Source organism: Cavenderia fasciculata, assembly GCF_000203815.1.
Source record: "Cavenderia fasciculata unplaced genomic scaffold Scf_Dfasci-G-b-205a01.r1-3, whole genome shotgun sequence".
Lineage (NCBI taxonomy): Eukaryota > Evosea > Eumycetozoa > Acytosteliales > Cavenderiaceae > Cavenderia > Cavenderia fasciculata.
In genome coordinates, this window is record NW_004457737.1 from 1138084 (window position 1) to 1163814 (window position 25731).

General features: G+C 35.8%; 8 protein-coding genes across 8 annotated transcripts; 5 read left to right on the forward strand and 3 right to left on the reverse strand.

Annotated features, from left to right (window-relative positions):
- Positions 1–97: 97 nt before the first annotated feature.
- Positions 98–239, reverse strand: DFA_03171 (uncharacterized protein; the record flags this gene model as incomplete). The annotated part of the gene is made up of 2 exons (XM_004362720.1): positions 98–179; positions 202–239. The coding sequence occupies 2 exons, from the start codon at positions 237–239 to the stop codon at positions 98–100; spliced, it is 120 nt and encodes a 39-aa protein (XP_004362777.1).
- A 101-nt stretch (positions 240–340) lies between these two features.
- Positions 341–2529, forward strand: dnaja5 (DnaJ subfamily A member 5; the record flags this gene model as incomplete). The annotated part of the gene is made up of 2 exons (XM_004362721.1): positions 341–794; positions 1058–2529. The coding sequence occupies 2 exons, from the start codon at positions 341–343 to the stop codon at positions 2527–2529; spliced, it is 1926 nt and encodes a 641-aa protein (XP_004362778.1).
- A 215-nt stretch (positions 2530–2744) lies between these two features.
- DFA_03173 (30S ribosomal protein S9) lies at positions 2745–5399 on the reverse strand (the record flags this gene model as incomplete). The annotated part of the gene is made up of 2 exons (XM_004362722.1): positions 2745–3977; positions 4701–5399. The coding sequence occupies 2 exons, from the start codon at positions 5397–5399 to the stop codon at positions 2745–2747; spliced, it is 1932 nt and encodes a 643-aa protein (XP_004362779.1).
- A 154-nt stretch (positions 5400–5553) lies between these two features.
- DFA_03174 (uncharacterized protein) lies at positions 5554–7011 on the reverse strand (the record flags this gene model as incomplete). The annotated part of the gene is made up of 3 exons (XM_004362723.1): positions 5554–5884; positions 5978–6177; positions 6541–7011. The coding sequence occupies 3 exons, from the start codon at positions 7009–7011 to the stop codon at positions 5554–5556; spliced, it is 1002 nt and encodes a 333-aa protein (XP_004362780.1).
- A 407-nt stretch (positions 7012–7418) lies between these two features.
- On the forward strand, positions 7419–10009 carry cdk9-2 (putative protein serine/threonine kinase; the record flags this gene model as incomplete). The annotated part of the gene is made up of 6 exons (XM_004362724.1): positions 7419–7447; positions 8048–8287; positions 8390–8471; positions 8560–8842; positions 8938–9316; positions 9448–10009. The coding sequence occupies 6 exons, from the start codon at positions 7419–7421 to the stop codon at positions 10007–10009; spliced, it is 1575 nt and encodes a 524-aa protein (XP_004362781.1).
- A 573-nt stretch (positions 10010–10582) lies between these two features.
- upf2 (eukaryotic initiation factor 4 gamma) lies at positions 10583–15121 on the forward strand (the record flags this gene model as incomplete). Its single annotated transcript, XM_004362725.1, has 6 exons — positions 10583–11440; positions 11523–12158; positions 12234–13049; positions 13123–13188; positions 13269–13454; positions 13520–15121. 6 exons carry the CDS (start codon positions 10583–10585, stop codon positions 15119–15121), a joined length of 4164 nt encoding a protein of 1387 aa, XP_004362782.1.
- A 486-nt stretch (positions 15122–15607) lies between these two features.
- On the forward strand, positions 15608–18442 carry DFA_03177 (uncharacterized protein; the record flags this gene model as incomplete). The annotated part of the gene is made up of 1 exon (XM_004362726.1): positions 15608–18442. The coding sequence occupies one exon, from the start codon at positions 15608–15610 to the stop codon at positions 18440–18442; it is 2835 nt and encodes a 944-aa protein (XP_004362783.1).
- Positions 18443–18595: 153 nt separating this feature from the next.
- Positions 18596–25274, forward strand: DFA_03178 (uncharacterized protein; the record flags this gene model as incomplete). Its single annotated transcript, XM_004362727.1, has 5 exons — positions 18596–21507; positions 22041–22075; positions 22106–23574; positions 23602–25171; positions 25240–25274. 5 exons carry the CDS (start codon positions 18596–18598, stop codon positions 25272–25274), a joined length of 6021 nt encoding a protein of 2006 aa, XP_004362784.1.
- Positions 25275–25731: the final 457 nt, after the last annotated feature.

Below are 25731 nucleotides of genomic sequence, written 5' to 3' on the forward strand. Positions count from 1 at the left end.
TAATAATAATAAACCACCTAACCCCGTATTTATTTTATTAATACTTTTGGTGAACATCAAACAATTTAATTCCCAAAAGAAGAAGAGGTCATAGAAATCATGTAGATATCGATATTGACATTGATATTGGTGCACAGCCAGTCTTTGAGAACTTCCATTCTTGATTCCAAAAATTTTCACTTTATTTAAAATAAAAAACACAATTGAAGACGAATAAAGAGAAGTGCGAAATCGAACATATTCTAATCTATTTATCTATATTAGCATTACTGTAATCTAATATTTGTATTATTTATTTATTTATTTATTTATTACATGTATATATATCTAATATCACGAGATGAGTAAAAAATCAACAAAAACAGCCATTCGATGCTATTATGATGTGTTGGAGGTTGAAAGAACAGCAACAGAAACCGATCTAAAGAAAAGTTATAGAAAGTTGGCTTTGATATGGCATCCCGACAAGAACCAACATCAACTAGAGATTGCTGAAGAGAGATTCAAAGAGATTAATCATGCCTACTCTATTCTCTCTGATTCAAACGAGCGTCAGTGGTACGACGACCATCGTGAAGCTATTCTTCGTGGCAAGGATGCGACAGGCAGTGACAGCGTCATCAACCTGTGGGCATACTTTTCGACCGCCTGTTTTGATGAATACGACGATGGAGAGCGTGGATTCTACACTGTCTTTTCACAGGTGTTTGGGAACCTCGACAATGATGAGGTGGAGGCAGCTGATAACTTTTCACGCGACGGAAGATCACGTGCCAAAACAGCACCTGTCTTTGGTACGAGCACCAGTACCTTTAAAGAGGTCAATAACTTTTACAACTATTGGCGTGGCTTTGCCACCAAGAAGAAGTTCTCGGGTGCCGATCTATACAATTACTCAGAGGCGCCCAATCGCTACATCAAACGTTTGATGGAGAGGAAAACGACAAGGAACGCTCCAAAACACGAACCGACTACAACGACCAAGTCAAACATCTCGCCGAATACCTGTACCGACGTGATCCGAGAATCGGAGAGTTTTTGAAACAACAACGTGAAGATGAAGAGAAGCGTGCTGTCCGCGAAGAGGAGCAACGTATCATTGCCGAGGAACGACACAAAGAGATGGTCAAGAAACACAGAGAAGAGAAAAAGGCAGAGTTTGAGAAATTAAAGTCTCAAGGTGGATTCCATTTCATGGAGGCTGAAGAAGTCATCGAGGATGAACCCGAGTTCTCCTGTATTGTCTGTGACAAGATGTTTAAGTCGGACAGACAATTAAAGAATCACGAGAATTCAAACAAACATAAAGTTGCACTTCAAAAAATGAAAAGAGAAGTTTCTTTGGATGGTGAATTTGAAGAAGAAGAATTGGAAGAATTGGAAGGAGAAGAAGTAGAAAAAGTGGAAGAAGAGGAGGTAGAAAAGAAGATTAAAGTAGACACTCCAACCAAATCATCTTCCCCATCAAATTCCTCTTCAAAGAAATCAAAGAAAAATAAGAAAAAGGTTCAACAACAAGATGATGATGATTATAGTTCACCTCATAGTATGGTTTCTAAAAAGAGTAAAAAAAAGGAAAAGAAGAGATCAAAGAAACAACAAAGTGAAGATGAAGAAGAAGAAGAAGTGGATGAAGAAGAGGAGGAAGTAATTCCACAACCAGTTAAAAAATGTGGAAAGAAAGATAAAAAGAAATCATCAAATAAGAAACAAAGTGAAGATGAAGATGAAGAAGAAGAAGATGATGAAGAAATTGAAGAAGATGATGATGAAGTAATTCCAAAACCAGTTAAAAAAGGTGGAAAGAAAGATAAAAAGAAATCATCAAATAAGAAACAACAACAAAGTGAAGATGAAGATGAAGATGAAGAGGAGGAAGAAACAATTCCAAAACCAGTTAAAAAAGGTGGAAAAAAGGATAAAAAGAAATCATCAAATAAGAAACAAAATCAAGACGATGATGATGATGATGACCAAGATTTTGATGACGATGTAGAAGAAGAACAATTCAATAATATAAAGAAAAAATCATCATCCTCCTCTAAAAAGAAATCAAAGAGTAAAACAATAGTAGTAGAAAGTGAAGAAGAGGAAGAGGAAGAAGAGGAAAAACCAATATCTAAAAACAAGAAAAAGGAAGAAAAATCATCTCCCAAAAAGAAATCAAAAGTTGTACAAATAGAAGAGAGTGACGAAGAAGAGGAAATGGATCAAGATGATGATGATGAAGAAGATGATGAAAGTGATGAAGAAATCCAAAAATCAATTTCAAAATCTGAAAAGAAATTAAAATCATTAATGTTTGAAAGTGATGACGAGAAAACCAAAAAGAAACAAACAACAACTAAAAAGATTGGAAAGGCAAAAGAAAAGAGATTACAACGTCAAGAGAAACAAAAACAACAAAAAGAATCAACAGGCAAAAAACCAACAGAGTATAAATGTGCTGTTTGCCATGTTGAATTTGACTCTAGAAATCATTTATTTACTCATTTAAAATCTAATCCAAAACATGCCAAACCTTTATAAATAATAATAATAATAAAAGATAGACCTATCTTTCAAAGTATGATGATGATTTTAAATAATTAATAATTTCCTTTTTTTTAAATTTATTTTATATTGATCTTTTAAATTATTATTACCAAATAATAATGGATATGATATGATATGATAATAATAATAACCAACCAACCAAATGTTGTGTGTTTTCTTTTCTTTTCTTTTCTTTTTCTTTGTTTTTTTTAACGTTTGACCAATGGGAATTTCTTTCTGGCTTTGAGTTGACCAGGTTTCTTTCTTTCGACACGACGGATATCGTTTTTGAGGAGACCGGCAAAACGAAGAGCCATTCTGTATCCGAGATCATAGTTGGAGATGGCAAGGGCGAGGGCACGGCAAATGGCCTCGGACTGCCCCTTGATGCCACCACCAATCACCTTGATGTTGATGTCCCACTTCATCAAGGTTTCCGAGATGACGAGTGGACGGATGACGGCATCCTTGTAGGTGATGCAGTTGCCAAAGTACTCGGTGAGGGTTCTTCCGTTGATGAGGAGCTCTCCACTGCCGAGCTTGATGTAGGCGGTTGCCTTGGCGTCCTTACGCTTCGAGTAGCCATGAGCAATACCATTGTAGGTGTTTTCAGTACGTACCTTGGGACGTGCTGGGATGAAGGGGGTGAATGTGTCGGCGTCCATGTTATTGAGCTCGTCTTCCTCGTCAACTTCCACTTCTTCCTCGTCTTCAAACTCGTCAAAGTCGCGTTGAGCCCAATCGGCCGACATCTCGGGATGGTGTACCGTGTCGTCGGCCGAGGGGGGAGCTATGGGCGAACGAATGTCAAACTTGTCGAGTTGGTCGATATGTGCAGTGTTGTTGCGCTTGTTGAGTTGTTGAGAGAACAACTTGTCGTACTGCGAGCGGAGACGCACGTCATAGTGCGACGACATGGCGTCGAGGTTGTCTTGTGCACGATCGCTCTGTTTCTCTGGCAACGTACGGTTGAAAGAAAATCCCTTGTCAAATTCGCGCTTTGGCATGTTTCTTGTAATCTCTGATTCCTCTTCAAACTCTTCCAAATCAGTATCTACTATATTGTCGTAAGGGTTGTTGGTGAATGATTCATAATCAAACTCTTCTTCCTTTTTTTTTATGTTGTTTGTCTTTTTTGATCCTCCTGTTGATTTAGTACTATATGTTCTGTTATTTTGTTGTGATGATATTCTATTTTGTTGGTTATTGTTATTATTATATGAGTAAGATGTACAGGTTGTGGTGTTATTTGTTGTATAGCTAGATGAAGACACCACCGACGAGAATGATCTGCCATTATATAATTGTAATTGTTGCAATGCAGCACCAAGAAGCTTGACCTTGTTACAAGATGAACCACCTTGTGTGGCACCAAGTAACGATAACATCTTCACTACGACTAAACTACTATATACTATAGTGCTAGCTCTGCAATCAGCTCTCTAAGTTGTGTCATTGTGCTGAAACGAAAGAAATTGATGATCGTTTCGAAAAATCAAAAAAATTAAAAAAAAATTCATTTTTTTTTCTACTCCAAGTAGCGATTGTTCAGAAATTAGAGTTTTATAGTAATAATTTAAATAGTAATAATAATCCAAACTTATTTGATTGGGTATAGTGGTCGCCAATCAACACCACTCTCTTCCTTCATAGCTTCTCATCCCGAAAGTCATTGTGATTATGGAAAATCGTGACATGGAGGAGGAGTAGTATGCCTATCACTATTATCTATTAATTGGCTACTATAATTTGTTTCATAGAGGTCAATCCAACATTAAATAGAGTTTGCAATTTTAGATATCATCATCGTTTTACATTTGACATGCGAAACATGACCAGACTCTAGGTATGTTCATAGTTGCTATATTTGATCTATGTCAATGGGGAATAGAGTTGATGTGTGAGAATAAGAAACAGAATGAGCACATCAATAGATTCAAACAAGGTGGAAGATATTACAATGGAACAATTAAAGATTGGGTCGTCATAGATTTCTTAAAGGCAAAATCCAAAGTTTTACCATAATCATATTTTTTACAGTAAATAGTGACAAGGCAATTAAAAATAACTACCATTGTATTGGACCCCTACCTTTCTATCCATTGATCTATTATTTAAAAATTAATTATTTATTTATATATTGGGCGTTAATATCTTTTCTTTACACTTTTTCTTGGACCTTTTTTGTTTTGTTTAAGGACACGTTTTGATTTGGTTGCTTGTGATAGGATGGGTCGTTGTCTTTCTTCTCGTTGTTTCATGACAACACGTGACTTGCATCGCCACATGCACCACACTGGATCAAAGTACATGTCACGGACACGGTGGGTCTCTTCTTCTTGACGGAGATCCTTCTTTTCCTCCTTGCTGAGTGTTCCCAAGTCCGAGACGATCTCATCGTTGCCCTCGTAGCCCGAGGTCGATGTTTCAGAGTCGTCATCACCACCCAACACGCCTTCATAGTAGTAGTAAAAGTATTCCTGTCGCTGCGAGTCAAAGTGGAGCACGGGACGACCCTGGTGACAGTCCTCACACATCCAGGGTGGCTTGGTATCGACGGGCAGACCGAGACAGTGGAGATGGAATGCACGCAAGCAACTACCCTCGCAGAGGAGCAGTGGAACGGGTGTCATTTCGTCGACGGGTGGGTGTGCAGCAGCACCTTCTTCGGCGGGTGGTTGGGGTGGACGCTTGTAAGGGACAGGCTTGTGGCCACAAATAGAGCACATATCCTTGATGAGCTCAGCCTGTAGCTGTGCCTCTGCTTGTGCCTCGATAAATGCCTTTTTGTAGAGATCGTCAAACATCTTGTCGAGCTCTTCGGCAAGCTCATAAATATCGCTCTCCTCTTCATTGTAGGTCATGGCATTCTTGAATACTAGCTTGATATCAGTGTGTAGCAAGTTGTAGTTGAGGAACTTGCCCGCAGACAATGTTGCGTCGATCGTACCGAGATCGCGTGGGTGCTTGATCACGTCGTTGTAGTCGGGAATGTTGAAACGGATGGGGTCAACAGGCTCACGGAACGGCTTGGAACGTGGATCCTTGAGCAGTGTGGCCATAATCTCGCGACACTTGCCCAACACAATGTTGTTGAGTTCGGCGAGGGTCGGCTCGCGCTTGGGACGCGAGAATGGCAGCTTGTTGACCGTCTGTGGTGCAGGCGCCGACATGAGTGATCCGCTTGCCACAATCGACTGGTGGGCAATGTGTTGTTGGTGCAACTGCTGTTGCTTCAACATGTGTTGTTGATGTGGTGTCAACACGGGTGGTTGGATCACCAAAGGTAATATAGGTTGTTGTGGTTTGATTGGAGTCAAAACTGGTGGTAAACTTGCTTGTCTTGTAACTAAAATAGAAATACAATGAATAATAAATGTTAGAATATATGATGTGATGTGGGTGGGTTAGGTGATTTGGTTTGATTGAATGGTGTCGTAACATACTTTTAGTTGGAGTAGGATGATCATCCATAGAATTGGAATGGTGGGATGCGGCAGACATGATGTGACTGAGACTGGTCGATCCTTGGTTGAGTCTATTTCTCTTGGAATCTTGTTGTTGACGGATGTAGCACTTTTTGCACTTGCTGGCACGGTTGTAAAACTCGGTTTGGGGGAGGACGGGACTGGTCAGCCACCACTTGTTGTGTTGGGGGTGCTGACATATTTGGTAGGGGATGCCGGCCATCTCCATCTCTTGCTGTGTGGGGAAGACCTGGGGTGGCTGGTTGGTCGTAGACGACGCACGTGTCTTGAGGGGTGTGGGGATCGAGTGGGGTAGTGGGGCAGGCTGCTGCTGAGCGAGCATCGCGGGAGCCTGCGACATTTGATGGTGATGATGATGGTGATGAGAGAGTGGACTAGTGCCCATAATAGCAGGATTGACCATTGGCAACGAGAATGGGATGGGGAGAGCAGGTGGCATGACCATGGAAAGACCTGGATTGGTCTGGAGTGGTGTCATCATTGGCAGGGGTGTCTGTGGGGTCATGGACATACCCACCATACCATTAGGTGTTGCCATGTGGGCACCAGGCGTCGATGATCCGTGTCCATGGTGTGTAGGTGTTTTGGGTGGGGATGCAACATATGTGCCACGGATCTCGACTGACGGGTCGAGTGGATCTCCATCCTGTTCGTGACGTGATATATGACGTGAAAAGTTGGCCGATAGCTGCTTACCGCACCCAGCAAAGAAACAGGTATACGAGCCATCATCATTCTTTTGAAAGAGATGGGCTCCATACTTTTCCTTTTGGTGTTGCATCAAACCCGGACCCTCAGTCTGGTGGACCGTGTTGGCATTATTGCTATTACCAGGCGTCGAGGGTGTACCCGGATGATGCAAGTGGCTATGATGCTGTGGTGTAGTAGGAGGTTGCTGCATTTGCATTGGCGGTGCTCCCATCATCGTATTCATCATTGGCACCTGCATGAACGGATTAATCATAAATGGATTAAATGAATGATTCATCTTTTCACTCTATATATATATATCTCTGTATAATGTATGTATATGTATCTGTATGATATTATCTGTTTGTATATATGTTGTATATGTGTGTGTGTGTGGATCTTGATTGTTTTTAAACGATTCTATATTTAGAAGTGTGTGTCAGTTCATTTCATTTCATTTCGTAGTTGCACTTTGACTCAAAAGGTCGATCGATATTTTTAGAATATATTACACAAGTCTTACCTTTTTTGTTTTTTTAATTAATTTAAAGTGTACGGTGTAACTTTTTTGTTTATATGATATAAATACAACTATGATGTGATGTGGAAGTGAAGTGAATGAACTTTAAAGTATATGTGTAGAAGAAATAAATAAAGAGATAATCTGTAGTTAGAGATAGAGATAATCTGTGTGTATGTTTATGTATGTATGTATGTATAAAAAAGATAGAAGAGTATGTACAAATATGCTGTTGCTGATGCTAGATGTGGGGGATGTAGGTTCTGATTGTTTAGTATTAATTAATGAACCTCGTGTGTCCAGTCTTTTTAATTTTATTAAATCGACAACAGACAGAGAGATAAGTTTTTTTGTGCTTCAACCTCTCAAAAATACTCTCCTGCTTGGGTGTGAGGGAGAGAAAAAAGTGACTTGAAAAAAATTCATTTTCATTTTTTTTGCGCTTTTCAAAAACTTGAACTTCGTCGTCTTTGTCATCAACGGCAAGCTCAGAAGTCGTTGCTGAGAGTGTACGTTTATTAACCCCTGTCCCTATCTATCTATCTTTATTCAAGTTGGGTATTGTATTTGATGAATGTTGATACGATAATATTACCTTTTGAATGGGATTGTCGAGTTTTAGTTTTTTGTCTTTGTTGATCGTTGTTTTCCCTTTTGTGTCGACAACAATTCAATACTGAATAGTTCTTTTTTTTTTAATTTTATGTATTGTGAGGGGAGAGATAGCAATAATATAATATTATAATAGTTTAGTTTAGTTTAGTTTATTGACGAAACCTCACTCACTCACTCATATTACATATATATATAATAGGTCGCGTAGTATGATGATGGATACAAATAAACACGTTTACGAAAACAACAATAATAATACATCATCGAATCATGCACAACATATTAACAACAACAGCAAGCAACCTCAACAACATGTGAATTCATCATCATCTTCCTCTTCATCATCATTTCCACTTCCACCTCCATCACATGTACAATGGGGATCAAGAAGTGTAGACAACTTTGAAAAGATTGAACAGATTGGTGAAGGTACCTTTGGGTATGTAATAAACAAACAAGAAGAAGAAGAATTATTATTCGTACCAATCATTTCATTAATGTACTAATCAAATGATCTATCTTAATAATATAATAATAATAGTCAAGTATATAAAGCAAGAGATAAAGAAGATAATGAAATTGTAGCTTTGAAAAAGGTTATCATGGATAACGAAAGTGAAGGTGTACGTTACAAACACAAACAAAATTAAATTAGAAGATAGATATGTATATATTAATAATAATTAATCTATCTATCTATCTATTATTTAGTTTCCAATTACAGCAATAAGAGAGATCAAGATTCTAAGAGAATTAAATCACAAGAATGTAATTAGACTCAAAGAGATTGTAACTTCAAAAGCAAGTGCACAAAACAATGGTAAAGGAAGTGTATATATGGTATTTGAGTACATGGATCACGATCTCAATGGACTCATGGATTCACCAGCATTCAAATTCTTTAATCCCGAACAATGCAAATGCTACCTCAAACAATTACTAGAGGGAATGGATTATTGTCATAGAAATAATGTTTTACATAGAGATATCAAAGGTAGATTAGATTAGATTAGATTAATAATATAGGACAAAAACAAGTAAAAGACATGGTCTTATTAATCAATTGTTTGTTTCTATCTCAATCTATAGGATCTAATTTATTGTTAAATAATAGAGGTATATTAAAACTTGCAGATTTTGGTCTTGCTCGTACCTACAATGTATCGGATCCAAAGAAAATGCTTACAAATAGAGTTATCACGTTGTGGTATAGACCACCCGAGCTATTGCTGGGTTCAGAGAATTACGGTCCCGAGATTGATATGTGGTCGGTCGGTTGTATCATGGTTGAGTTGTTGTCGAAAAAGACGTTGTTCCCTGGACGTAGTCCAATCGATCAGTTGGACAAGATCTTTAATCTGTGCGGTACACCCGACGAGAATGGTTGGACAACCGTCAAAGATTATAAATGGTGGGATCTCCTCAAACCAAAGAAACAATCTAGAAGAATGATTAGAGACCATTTTACGTATGTTAAATAATATAGATAGATAGATAGATATGGATGGATGGATGAGATGACTAACTTTGATTGATTTGTTGTGGACATTGTAGGGATAAGACATTTTTCACACCAGAGGCATTTGATTTGATTGATAGGATGTTGTGTTTGGATCCAGCACAAAGAATTACAGCCTCGCAGGCACTCGACAGTCCGTACTTTTGGACGAAACCATTACCATGCGATCCATCACAATTACCAGCCTATCCATCATGCCACGAATTTAAAACGAAAAAGAAAAGACAGCAAATGCAACAACAGCAGCAACAACAGCAACAACAACAACAACAACAACAGCAGCAGCAACAACAATCACATCATCATGGACACCCACAACAACAGCATTATCAACCATATGGTGGAGGACAAGGAGGAGGTGGTGCACCAATACAAGCAGAGAAGAAACAAAGAGTTGGTGGAGAATATGGACATCCAGGTGGTAAAATGGCACCAACCAACAAACCACCCCCATCATATAATCAACCACCTGGATCTTATAATAACCAACAACAACCACAACAACAATACAACAATCAAAATAATAATCAACAATTGAGAAATAATAATAATTATCCTGTCAATTCCAAACTTCCTTCTAATCCCTCTTCCACTCATAATAATAATAATAATAATAAATCACAACCTCCACCACATTATTAAAGTAATAATACAACAACAACATTTTTAAAAAAAACAAACAGACCAAAAAACAAACAAAACAAAAACCAAGCAGTAAAATTCAAGAAAATCCTTTTATTTTTCCAGATCACATATAATGGTAGAGTAACCATCAATCAATCAAACCAACCAACCATCATCTCGATGATGGATAATAATAATTTATATCCATCCTCCTTCAAGACAAAAAAAAGATTTAAATATTATATATATATATTTATATTTATATTTATATTTGTTTCTACCAACACTCTTTTTTGGGGTTCCTCGAGTACCATTTTTAAACAATAAATATCTAAAATACTTGAAAATGTATCTTTTTATTTAAATCATTAAAGTGGATGAAAAACACATAATATTGTTATTCACAGATTTTCATCATCTCTTACTTTTTCCCAATTTCTAATAACAGTGTAAATAATAGATAATAACAACAATAATAGATAGATAGATAACAACAACAACAACAATAATAATAGAAGAACTAAGACATAATAGTCATCAAAACCAACATCACATTCATTACACTGTTTATATATTGGGAGAAGTGTGTAAATGAGTAGCAAACCCTCACCTGTGTATATTCCAAAGGCTAAATCGCCAGCTGCTGCAGCCGATACTACACAATCATCATCATCATCATCAACACCATCAGCTCCTAAACCAACACCAGCACCAGCTGCTTCAAGTACTAGTACTACTACTGCAAATGGCAAATCACCAACAGAAAAGAAGGAAAAGAAGGTCTATGTAAAGAAAGAGAAACCTCCAAGAACATCATCTTCATCTTCATCACAAGACAAGGAGCAAAAAGAGAAAGATTCTACTACTAGTACTACTAGTACTACATCTACTACAGCACCAAAAGATGTAAAGGAAAGACCACCAAAGAAACCTAGAGAACCTAAGCCTAAAAAGGCTGCTGCTAGTGTTCCCACTACTACATCTTCTCCACCAGATGCTGTTGCTAGTACATCAACTACTACTACTACCACTTCAACAACATCACCTTCAGTATCTACTACTACTACTACTCCATCAAAACCAGCACCAAAACCAAAGAAAGAAAGACCTTCAAAACCACCAAAGAAGGATGAAATCAAGAAAGATGATGATAATAAACCAACAGTAGCTACATCCAAACCACCAAAGAAAGAGACAAGGGAACCAAAAGAGCCAAGAGAACCCAAACCAAAAAGAGAAGCAAAACCAAAAGCAATCTTTACAAAGAAGGATTCAGAGGCTGCCAAAGAAGAGGAAAGAAAGAAAAAAGAGGAACAAGAACGATTGGAAAAGGAACGTAAAGAGGTCGAGGAGAAAAAGAGATTAGAAGAGCTAGAGAAAAAGAAAATTGAAGAGGAGAAAAGATTGGAAGAAGAAAGATTGGAAAAAGAGAAACAAGAAAAGTTAAATGTAAGTTCAATATATATAGAATATATATAATATTATATTATATACATTGATTTATTAATATTTGGGTTTGTGTTTTGTGTAGCAAGAAAGATTACAAAGACAAAGAGAAGAATTACAATTAATCTCACAAATTAGATCAGAGAATCAAATGGTCAATAAGAATCCATCATCTAGAAATGCATTGATGGCCAAGTTGGACAGTAGTTTTAAGAGAATATCAAACTTTTTGAAAAAGATGAAAGTGATTTCAGATATTGAAAACAAGGAATCATTGCTCAATGAGATTGCACAACTCAATCTCCAACAATACACCACCGAGATTGTACCATCGATTATAAAGTCATCTTTCAAGACGACCGATATTCCAGTGATTGTTCGTATCTTTTCACTGTTGCATCAGAGATATGAAGGTGTCGATGCATGTATTCAAGAGTCGTTGTTCCAACTCTTCCAACCACTTGGACTATCGATTAGCGAACCCGAAGCTGAACGCAACCAAAAGATTGTAAAGAGACGTAATGCGATTAGATTGATACTCGATCTCTACTATGTCGACATTCTCCACTCTTTTTCACCGGTCCTCAAACTTGTAGGAAAACTAGCCAACTCTCAAACATTTGAACAAGACAAAGAACTTGGTTATCCATCATTGGTCGTATTATCTAGTTTTGTTCGTCCAATTACTTTTTATATTGGTTTAAACAAAAATAAGAATCAAGTAAATATATATATATAAACAAAAAAAAAAAGAGAATGAAAGATTGTATTAACAAACTATTTAAATTCCATTTAGAATTTAGGATTACCAGATATTTATTCAAATATATTGTCTATTGAAGAACAAACAGCTATCAAGGATATAATAACTGGTTACTATACAAAGATTTGTGATTGTATTCAAAAGGAACAACAATTATTACGTGAAAAAGAAAAGGAAATGAGAAGTATATTGGTAACAAAGGGTGAGTTGACAGAGGCATTCCAAGCATCGTATGATCTAATGAGAAAGAATTATGAAAAGTTAATTACCAATGCTACCACTTATGCTGATCTCATTGGTGCACCTCTACCATCAAATGATTATTCTACAAAGTCTGAAAACTCACAAAACGATCAAAAACAATCCGATCAATTGGAAACTTTTAGTTCACCATTTGAAACTGATGAACAAAAGAAATTCTATGAAGAATTATCACCATTACCAAAAGATGATAAGAAACCATCAGCAGCTACATCAACAACTACAACTATTACTACAACAACATCTTCACCACCAGTTACTCCTTCTACTACCACAACAACAGAAGAGACAGTTGTTGAAAAGAAACCAGAATTGACAGATGCAGAGAAAAAGGCAATTAAAGCAAAGAATAATTTAATGTTTGAAGAGTTGATTCAAAAATTAAAATCATCAACTTTAAAGATTTCAACTATCGATCAAGCCATCAACATGTATCTCAAACTTAATCTTAAACCAACTAAAAAGAAGATTTTGACCAATATTCTCACTCAGTCTAGACAAGATCAAATCCCATTCTTTGCAAGATTTGTTGCTACTTTAAATCAATCATCTCAAAATAGAGATTTTGTTCAAGGACTTTGTCAACATGTAAATATCAAAAAAAAAACAAACAACGACCAAGTATATTAAGTTACTTTTTTTTAAAATGATATTATTTTAGATTGATGAAGAATTGACAAGTTTAATTGAAAAGAAAGAACAAATTCATTTAGCTGTTAAAATTAGAGTAAGATTAAATTATTTTATTTATTTATTTTATTTTTTGTATTATTTTATTAATTTTAATTCTTTCTTTAACCCTTTTAGAATATTTCATTTATTGGAGAATTAATTAAATTTAAAGTATTACCAAATACAACAGCATTTAATTATTTGAAACTTTGTTTTGATGATTTTACTCATCATAATATAGATATTGCTTGTACATTATTGGAAGTTTGTGGTCGTTATCTTTATAGATTGGCAGAATCACAATTTAGATTAAGAAATATGGTAATTATCATATTATAATTATTTCATTTATTAAATTTATTTAAATTAATTTTCTCTGTTTCTAGTTGGATATTATAATTAGACACAAGAATGCAAAGGTAATGGAAATTAGACAAGAATCAATGATTGATAATGCATATCTTACATGTAGACCGGCTATTGTAATCACCAAACAAGTTGATCCAGTCAAACAATTTGCAAAGTTTTTGATATTCCGATTCTTGGCCGATGATGCTACTGCAAAGACTGTATGTGAAAAGTTGTATCAATTCCCATGGCCATCGTGTCAAGAGTATCTTTGCAAATACTTTTTGGCAGTACAAAAGCAAAAGTTTGGCAATATTTATTTGGTGGCTGATATTCTCTACCGTCTCAAACGTTGTTACCCCTCGTTTGTGCGTACTGTAGTATGGCGTCTGTTGGAGGACATTACGGTTGGATTTGAACGCAACGACTTTAGCCAAAACCAAAAGAGAATCATGCAGGCTACTTTGTTTGGTGAGTTGTACAACTCGTGTCTACTCGACACTTATCATATCTTTTCATTGTTGATTGGTGCCCTCGAGTATGGGTACAGTACTATTCACTTGTTCCCAGTCAATGCAGATGTTGAAAAGGAGATTTTGATGAATCGGTATACTCCCAAGGTCGACGAGTTTGATGCACCCAACGACAGCTTCCGTGTGCGTTTCATCTGCAGTCTCATCCTCGTCTGCAAGGACTGTTTCTACGACGAAGAGATTGCCAACCAGCTCAAACCATATCTCGTGTTTTTACAGCGTTACGCATTCACCAAGCAGCTGTCGATGGAACTCGACTTTATGCTCACTGACTGTATGTCGATCGTACCCGGTATGAAGGTCTACAAGACATGGGAAGAAGCCAACGAAGAATGTCTCAAAATTGGTAGTATCTTTAGTTTGCTAAACGTCAACAACAAGACCAACAAGAAAAAGACGGAAAAGGATGTTGCCAAGACCAACGCAAACGGCGACGATGAAGACGACGGACAATCTTTGTCGCGAAAGGGTCACCGAAGAAAGGAGCAAGTCATGGCTGCCTCTGAGGAAGATGAAAAAGCCAAGACCGAGGAGACACTACAACGCGAAAAGGAAGAAGAAGCAGCTTACCTCTTTTACAAACAACAACAAGAAGAAACAGAAGAGGATTTGGAATTCATGAGAGAGTTTAAGAAAACAATGCAAGAAAGTGTCGATTCGAGAAAGAATGAAAAGATCAAAGTCAGTTTACCATCGATTCATCATAATATTGGATCAAATAGTCCTACAAATAATGATATTTCACCTCCATTGGCTCCAATGATAATGCCAATGATGATGATGATGGGCGGTGGTAGTGAAAGAGGTATTGGTGGTAGTTTATCACCACAACCATCAACATCATCATCTTTCCAACAACAACAACAGTCACCCATTAAATTACCTACACTTTCAGGTGGCGGATTTGGAGAAGGAATGATCAATTCAGAAGGAAAAAGAGTACCATTCCAATTGTTACTCAAAAAGGGTAATAGATCAACAGCCAAAACAATCGATATTCCAGAAGACACTGAATTTGTTGCTCAAATTAAATTGGCCAAAGAGGAAGAAGAAAGAGTGATTCAAGAAAACAAGAAATTGGTTTTAAAGATGACTCAAAATACTTAAAAACAATAACAAAACTAAAACTTTACACAACTACAATAATAATATAGAATCGTTCATCAACCAACCAATCATCAAATCAAGGATAATTAATTTTCCAGATGGCTTGGAACGACCAATATTTCCTTTTCAAAAGAGAAATGAATGTTACACACATTGGGATATCAATCATATCAAATCACACAGCCATTTATAGAATATATAATTATTCTTCAAGGTATTAACAAATACAGAACAACAAAGTGAAAGATATTTCAATTTAATTTAAAATTGTTGCAATAAATAATTTCATAATCAAAAAAAAAAGAAAAAAAAAAAAAGTTTTGGGTCTTCTCTCCCCTCAAGAGAAACTTGTCTCCATAGATATTTCAATCATTTAATCACGAATCAAACAAAAGAGGAGGAGAGAGATATCTCTTGTGAATAGTAACAACAACAACAACAACAACAACAACAATCATTGATAATGATAACATAAAATATAAAAGGATGGACAACGGTACTACAACTTCTACTTCTACTACTTTGGTAGACATTTCAATACTAAGATTGGTATTGATTAGAGACAAGTTTCTATCAAACAAAATATTTCAATGTATTCATGATATACATGAACTGATAGTAAAGAATACTAGGATGCCATCAAAACCACACAAGATGATGGTGATTGTCAAAGGTAGAGAAGTGCGTGTATCTCTATTACACATGATTAGATTTGGTTGGACGGATTTATTCATTCAAGAGTTTGATCGAATGGTTGATATGGAGATATCAGATGTCCCCAGTCCACACGATCCACGTCGTATACAAATAAAGTTTACTGGGTATGTCCGTGCAGCCTCTATAGTTGGCAACCAAAGAATACTCACCTATTTACATGGGTTCACTAGCCGAGTCGCCAAAGGAACACATCTAAAAGATATCGTTGACATGCGATTCGCAGACGCCGATGTAACAGATGCTATCAAATTCAACAACTTTGATAATCTAAAATGGTTACTCAATCTATTACCTCCATTACTTTTAAATTTTGATACAGATGCTAGACCATTAGCTAGTTGGTTTAAAAGTGCAATCAAATATAAAAAAGGAAAAGACCAAGAACAAGATATCCAACAACAACAACAACAACAACAAACAAACTCAGAAGAAATGAATAATGAAATGTTAAAGTTATTAATTGAAAAGTATGGAGAAAAGATAAAGGAATATAAGAAGTTGTTCCCTGGTGTTGGTGTGGATTATTTGTTTTTCGAGTTGGACGGTGATTGGGTAGAGGATTATTGCAATCATCGACCAAAGAAAGAATTAGTTGAATTTATTAAATTGGTGGTTGACCACAAGATGGTCAAAGAGGCAGCTTGGGCGTTTCTCTTGGCTGCTGCCATCAAACACGATTGTAAACAATTGGTTCTTGACGCGATACCAAAACAATTGGATCTTTATATTGATCAGTTGTTGGTACTTCCAATTGACTCGGTCGAGTTGATGCAATACACTATTGAAAATTTTGTAAAGTCTGATGTAATGTCAAACTTTATTATCAAGATGTATGAAATGGCGGCAAAGAAAGGGTACTATGATATTATAGTCTATCTACATTCACTTCAACAACCTCCACCATCATCACTTTTAGAAGTGTCACATCCATCAATCATTAAACGTTTGTTTGTGGAACCAGACCAACAGGCTAGAGACATGGTATCAAGTTGGAATAAAAAATGGTGGATTGTTGGTGACCTACACATTGATGTAGTATCAGACTTGACACTACTCGAATTTATATTTAACATGTCAAACGTCACTATTCAACCGAGTAGTATGTTTCCTTCATCACTCTACACGAATGGTGGAAAGGAGGCGTTAGAGTTACTAGACCGACTGGTTGTAGAAAGGGATGTAGTGGTCAATTACAGCCCTCTTTGGAGTATGGTTACGAGTAGTCGTAAACGTTATAACTTGGATGAAATCAAGTATATCATTGAAAGGTATCCAGAGTCTGCCATCAAACCAAAGTCAGCACCCATTCGTAGGTTTCCAACACGTATCACATTACCGACGATCGAGCAACTATGCAGTAACATGGAATATGAAAAGGTACGATTTCTATTCGACGCCAATGTGGTTGCAAGGAATGAAATATTTCAATTTGGTATTCTCACGTTGACCTCTGGTAGCTGTGTCAACTTTTTCGATCGAATGGTTGGATCTGCCCCTATTATACCCATGACATCGTCATTCCCAGCCGATGACATGGACCGTGCCTTTGAAATGTTTAAATACTTGTGTGAACAGGTTGACTATCAATCACTTGACAACTATCATCAAAATGTTCTACAACGGTCAACACCCATAGAACTATTCTCAGACAGATTGGTTGACATTGCGATCAAGAGTAATCGATTCAGTATGGTTAAATATATTCTCGGCTTTGGGTCACCCCTTTTACACAGAGATTGGAATATCAATGCTAAGGGACTAGTCGAGACTGGTAACTTGCCACTCATCAAATATTTGGTCACCAACAAACACGTTACATTGACTAGTGAAGTGTTTGAAACATGTTGTTCACATGGTCAAGTTGATATCTTTGACTATATGGTGGAAGAGTTAAAGATTGAACCACCAAAACAAGTTTTATTATTGTCTGCAGCATCAAGTAATAATTGGGAAATGGTTAAAAGGGTTGCTGCGTTAATATCAACCAATTCTATACCTAGACCAAAGTTATATCGTAAAGATTTAGGTTTATATTTTAGAAGTATGGTATTAAAGGAAAGAATCAAGGATCAAGACTTGTTTGAAATATCAAAGTATTTGGTACAATTTTATTGTGATCAGTACCCTGACCACCAATCAACATTGGTTCCAGAAGTGATTGAAGATGTCAAAAACATATTCATATCGTCTCCCAGTACTCTACTGTCACTAGCCTTGAAATTTACAGCTGACATTCAAACTGCTGTATTTTTCTTTCAACTATTTTATTTTGGTCAAATCACTACCAGTAGTGACAATCAGATTGTACCGATACCAGAACATTTAAAAGATCATTTTTGGAAAATGTTTCCTAGAGATTACACTCATATAGTTTTACAAGCTTTACAAATTGGTCATCTTCCACTTATCCAATATTTCAAAACAGTTCATCATCTTGTAAAATTGGATGAACCCAAAGAAGAACCAACTGTCCAACAACCCTACAATCCAAATAATAATATCAAAATGAATAATAATAATAATAATAATAATAATAATAATAATAATAATAATAATAATAATAATACTAAAACAACTAAATCTAGTTATTGTAATATAATGTAATAAATAAATAAATTCAAGGTTTAAATATATACATGTTTCTCTCTTTGAAGATTCTCGTCCTTTTCAAATATAAATTAAAAAATTAATTAATATCTACTTTTGGGATGGGACCTTTGGTTTTTGGTCAGGCAACTTTTTTATTATTATTTAAATATGGATAATAATAGTTGTAATAATAGTAATAATAATAATAATAATAATACTCATACGAGTTTAGATATAAATTTATTTAAATCAGTTATTATAAAGAATCGAGTATTATCAAATTATATATTTAATCATCATGTTAGAAATATACATAGACAAATAGAACGTACAACACCTAAGCGGGTGTTGATGAAAAAGGGTCGTGACATCAAGTCAATGTTATGGTTGATGATTATATTTGGTTGGACTGATGACTTTGTTCAAGAGTTTGATCGACTCGTTAATATGGATGTAGCAGAACTATTCCTACCTTTTGAAGGCAACGACTATACAAGATTACGTGTTTGTCATTTTGTAAAAGAGGCATCTCGAACAAACGACCATCGATTACTCAACTTTCTACATACCTTTTATTTGCCACCATCTGAAACACGTCATGCAAATATAAAGTCTTGGGCAGAGGCCTCACAACTAAAGATCAAGAACTTGACCTTTTTCGAATTCTCCAAAGGTATCGTGGACGATGCTATCAAAGCGTGTAATGCTGAAGCTTTAAGATGGGTCATTGACAATGTATTCTTTCAATTTTGGACGAATGGTAAACCTCCAACTACCACTGAATCATCCGCCGGCGATGTTGTTTGGTTATCAATATCTTCAACCCTTGTAACTTGGTTAGACAATATTATACATTATGGTTGTAATCATCCTTCATCCTCTTCATCTTTATCCTCTTCATCTTCTTCTTTATCTTCATCACACCCACATGAATTGTTGAAAATATTATTGGACAAGTTTAAAGAAGATATATTAGTATTCAAAGAGATGACGGTCGATAAACCTAGAAACGATGATTTGTACTTTAAGTTATCATCGAATCTTGAATGGTCGACCTTTTACAGCAACCGACCTAAACAAGAGTTGAGGGATTTCATCGAGATGGCGCAACCACTAAAGTTGATCAGAAACGGTGATTGGCCATCCATCATGTCAGTGGCTATTAAACTCGACTGTAAAGATACCCAACACCTGGTACTACAAAACATGAAGGCAAACACACTCCTTTTCGAGCATATACTACTGTTCCCCACCGAATGCTTAGAGATGATCCAATTTTATTTCGAACGGTCTTTGATTACACCACTGGCCATCCGAGAACTCTATGTCAAAGCGGCACAAAACGGACACTTGGAGACTATCCTCTACATCTACAGCAAGGAACAAAAGATACCTCCACTTACCACACTGCTGCAATACGCACATCCAACAATCATCCAAAGTCTGTTTGTCGAACCAATTGAAGACCGTATTCGAGAGATGGTCGATAGTTGGCGTATGACATGGACCGTTCGTGAACTTGGCGACAACATAGTATCGGATCCTCAACTATTAGATGTGGTTCTCAAGAAGATACCCAACGCCAAATTCCAATGGGACTCTCAATTTATTTTAAAGATGTATAGACTTGCCAATAGAGATGGTGTCAATAACAACAACAAAGAAAAGAAACCAATGGTATTGGATCAATATGCATCGGCCAAGAATGTGGTAGTCAACTATTCCGATTTATTGGGAGAGGTTGCAAGTCGCGGAGATATGGATGAAATTAGGTACATTGCTACGACGTATCCTCAGTCTTGGGTCAAGACCGAGTACGAACCTGTCATATCCTTTCCAACAACTCTTGGGCTATCGTCGATTGAACATTTGTGCAGTCAGCATTTGTATCAACAGGTACACTTGCTATTCGAGTTACAACTGGTTTCGTTAAACACTATGTTTGAATACAACAATCATATGTTTACTTCAAATATCCCACCACTATTATTCGATAAAATAATCGGGTCTAGTCCAACTCTACCGGTTTATTCACCAGCCAGTAGTACGACAACTGGCGACGACCAATTCTTTAGCCTATTTAAATACCTCTGTGAAAGTGTCAGGTATCAGAGCTTGGCCAGTTACTCTCGTAATGGTCCACACCCAGTCTCTCCATTTTTCGAATTATATTCACACAAATTGATTGATATCGCCATCAAAAAGAATCGATTCAATATTGTCGATTATATTCTCGGATCGAAACTATCAATCTTTCAATCGGTCGATCGCACCATACACATTGACGTGCTCTTTGCCACTGGCAGCCAACCTCTGATCAAATTATTCGTCGACCACTCCTATATCACCATTACCAAAGACATGTTTAAATCGTGTTGTGAGAATGCTCAAATCGATATATTTGATTACATGGTCGATGAACTACACCTTGTACCAGATATGCGTGTACTAAGCTACGCAGCAAAAGGAATGAATTGGGGAATGGTTAAATACATCTCGAATCTAATATCAACCAAACCTCATTTATTTGGAAAAGCCACCTCTGAACCATCACCATCACCATCACCAATCCTCATCACAGCCAGTGAAATCAACGAGTTGATAAAATGTGTCAATAATGAAAGTCCGAGCCCTGCCACCAAAGATGCTCTCAAAATTACAAAATATTTAATTCTACTCTACTGCAAACAATATAGTGACCCTGAAACCAAAATAGATCCAAAAGAATTAATATACCTATTTAACGGTCGAATGGATGCTATTAGACATCACATGTCTGTCGATTCTGACTGTGTCATCTTTATATTGCAACTATTTTATTTTGGTAATATTATGACTGTTGACGAGGATGGTAAAGACCTCTCAATGGTTCCCATTCCCAATCATCTAAGACCACACTTTTGGGTGATGGATACAAAAGGTTACAATACCTATCTCAAAGTGTCACTTCGATTTGGTCACCTTTTACTCATCCAATTCTTTATTGATCATCATGATCATCCTAAAAACTTAAAAGTAATAGAATCACATGCTATTACAGAAAAGTATCATAATAGTTATTTTAAATATTGTTCAATTTTGTAAATTAAACTAAACTTTCTTAAAAAACAATTCTTATTGCTTCTCTAATGGATTGGTTGAAGAAATATTTTAGAGATCAAAAAACTTTATTTGAAATGACAATGTAAATTAATTCATATGCATTTACCAAAAAAGTTCTCTCGGTTTTTTCGAATCTAATTGTTTCATTTGGTGTTTCTTTGTTAAACTAGTTATATATTCAGCTGTAAAAGGTTGATTGTCTGGTGTTTTCATGGGAATTCTAATATTTAATTGCAATTTACAACCATTTTGCTTCAACTTTTTGATAGATTCATTATTTCATTCATACTCTTTTCCAGGGAACCGACCCTTAAAAAGTTGTTGTTGGTGTTGTTTGTGTTTTGTTTCCATTTTTTAAAAAATAAATATATAGATATAGATAATATTTGTTAAATGAATAAATGATCCAAATAGAAAATGTATAAAGATAAAATAATAATTAAAATAATTACAAGTATTGGGTGGTAAAAATTAAAATTCTATTTTATTTTCAATTTATTTTTAATACTAGTTTCATCATCAAGGTTATAGCTTTTAATCATAAAAGTTATTAAAATTATAATTATGTTTGACTAGTGAATTCTAAAAGAATGATTAGTAGTGATAATGATAGTAGTAGTAGTAATCGTACTACTCTAGATATAAATCTATTTAAAAGTGTAGTTGTCAGGAATAGAGTATTGTCATTGTTGATCTTTCAACAGCATGTTCGCGACATACATCTACACATACAGAGACAAGAGAAAGAGAAAAAGAAAAAGGTGGTGATTAGAAAAGGACATGAAATCAAGTCGATGCTGTGGCTGATGATCGTACATGGTTGGACCGATTGCTTTCTTCGCGAGTATGACAGGATTGCGAGATTGGCAGTATCAGACATCTACCCAATCAATCAAACCTATCGACCACAACACACAAGACTGATCAAAGAAGCATCGAAAACAGGTAACCTAAAGATACTCAAACGTCTACGTCAGTGGGATGACGACCAACCCCACCCTATATCTCGTGTTGATCAACTTTCAGCCAAACCATCAACTCTAAAGGATCTATTCACGTTTAGTCTTGACAGACACAACATTGAAAATATTATAAAGTCTGGTCATTCCGATACACTTGGTTGGGCTCTTTCAACTGTTCCATTCCAAACTAAATCAAGTAAATCTGATCCTCACTATGTCGGTGTGAATGTACTTGTCAAGTGGTTGCAAGAAGCTGTCTTTTATAGTTTTGGGTATCAATCATATAAAGGATTGGACATTAATAATATGTCTGCTCAAAAGACAAGTATACAACTATTGAAAAGACTGCTGGATCGGTTTGGAGACGATATACTCGATTACAAAGACCAAACAAAAAGACAGAAAACAAAAGATGAACTATGGTTGGAATTTGGAGCATTGGAATACCAGAAACAAGAGTTGATTGACTTTGTCAATCTAGTCAACCCATTGAAACTGCTAACTGAAAGGGGATGGTATATTGTGGTCAAAGAAGCAATCAAACATGAGAGCAAGGATGTATTAAAGGTGGTTAGACACACCTTGCCAAATTTATCAATCGACTTTTGGTGTCACCCATCTCCATGTTCGTTGGATATGATTCAATTCCACTTTGACACTTGTACCATATTGGGAGACTTTGAATTCACCCCCACCTACGTACTCAACCCATTGTACAATAAGGCTGCATCGAGTGGTCGATATGACACCATACTCTACCTCCACCAAAAGTATCCTCGTGTGTGTCCACCAGTGACACTAGTCCAACACGCTCATCCCATCATCCTTGAACGTCTCTTTGTATCACCCGACCAACAAGCACAGGCCATGATATCTAGATGGAAACAAGACAAACCAATTGAATGGATTATACGTGACCTTCACAAAGATGTACTATCCAATCCTAGACTATTAGAGTTGGTATTTACACTTCCCAATACAACCTTTCATCTTTTTGATTCATTCATATCGGATGTTTATCAGTGTGGATGTAAAGAGTCAATAGAGGTGGTCGATCGATTCATAAAAGAAAAGAAATTGGTTGTAAATTACTCGTATCTGTTGTTAAAGGTTGCTCTCTCTGGTGGCTTGGATGAGATAGAACATATTGTCAGTCGTTATCCAAAATCGAGAGCATTCAAAAAGGAATTATCGGGAACCAAATCTGACGAGGACATGGAACCAATAGAGTTCCCAACATCACTTAGTTTTTCACAAATCAAACAACTCTTTCAAGAAGGTCGGTACAAACAAGCTCGACTTCTTTTCCAATTGAATGCAGTGTTACGTAATTCAATATACTACCTAAATATACCTGGTATCATTACTCTTCATTCACAATTATATCTTATCGATGAACTCTTATTGTACAGTCCAAGTTTAACACCAAATTCCTCAACAAATAATAATAATAATAATAATAATAATAATAATAATAATAATAATAATAATAATGAAGATGAAATATATTCAACATTTAAATTCTTGTGTAAAAATGTAGATTACGATGGTATATCAAGATTGGAATGTGATAAATATGATTCTACCATTTCAAAATTCTCTGGTCTCCCACTCACCGATATTCACCCAGTCGATAAATTGACAAATCATGCATTCATATCGGCCATCCAACGCAATCGTCTCGACATTATTAAATACATGGCCACTGCCAACCCACCACTTCTCGAGATGGTCATACCAAACCACACAGACCTCTTTGCCACTGGCAACGTCGAATTGATTTCCTATATCCGTTGGAACGTCGCCAAAAACTGGGATCCAATAGGAGTGGAATTTTTATTTAGAGACGTGTATGCCAAAGGTCAAGTGGAAATGTTTGATCTCATGGTCAATGAATTAAAACTCAAACCATCAAGCATCAAAATACTGTTGTATTTTTCAAAAAGTTGGGATATGGTGAGACATACAATGAACCTATTCACAACAAACCCATCACTGTTTGGTGAAAATGGTGATATCCCACAATTCGATTATATCTTTATCGATGACTGTATAAGGAATCTCTTTTGCAAACGAAAAAACTCTTGTTGTTCACCACAAGACTTGTACAAAATAGTAAATTATTGGGTTCAATTATATTTGAATCAATTTTACAACCCTACTATCAATGATAATGACAACAACAACAACAACAACAACAAGAAAAAGAAATCAAATAACAACAACAACAACAAGAAAACAATGAATTCAAATGAACCAGCAGCAGTCCACAACAAAAGAGAAAAACAAAATGGAACAATGATAACTTGTCCAGAAATGTTCCATTTCTTTGGTTATATCAAACATTCTTCAGTCGATGGTGCAAAGGATTGTCTTGTATATTTAATCCAATTATTTTATTTTAAAAATATTATTATCTTTAATAATCCAATTTATAATAATTATAATAATGATTGTAATAATATTTTATCATCTTCAAAAAATAATAATCATTTTATTTCTCATCCTCAAAATAACAATCAACAACAACAACTTATATTTTCAATACCAAAACATTTACACCAATATGTATCAAGGATAGATGATGAACAATTATGTAATTTAATTGATTGTGCACTCGAATTTGGTTCTTTACCTCTAATCGATTTCTTTATCAGTATTCGAAAACAAACAACAGTTGGTACGAATGATAACCCAAACGACAATCATCACCATCATCATACCAACAACAAATGTATAATTAATTAGTTATAATGAAGAGTTTCGGATCACCCGAAAAATAAATCTGTTTAAAATTTTGTTGCATAGATATTAATTGAACTCACAGTCGCCATCTATGCATTCTTCTTCTTCTTTTCGTTGTATTGCAATTTATTCTTCTCTTCACAATACTATCTCTTCATACTATGTCTTACTAAATTGATTGTTGATGACGATAGTGATTGGATGGATTGTTGAACACAGATATTTATAATTATAAAAAAATGGGATATTTATAATCATTATTTATGAATCAAACAAAAATTAAAAGAAAGATGGGAAAAGATAAATAAATCATATGAAGATTGGAATTATGGTGTTTGTTTTGTGTGTGATACCCTAACCTACCTCTCTCTAGTCACTTATCATCATCATCAACAGATCTCACTCACCCGCACATACAAACAAAAGATCTCTCTCTCTCTCTCACTCATTCAACAACGCTGTCTTTTCTCTCTCTTGGCATACCCCACTCACACC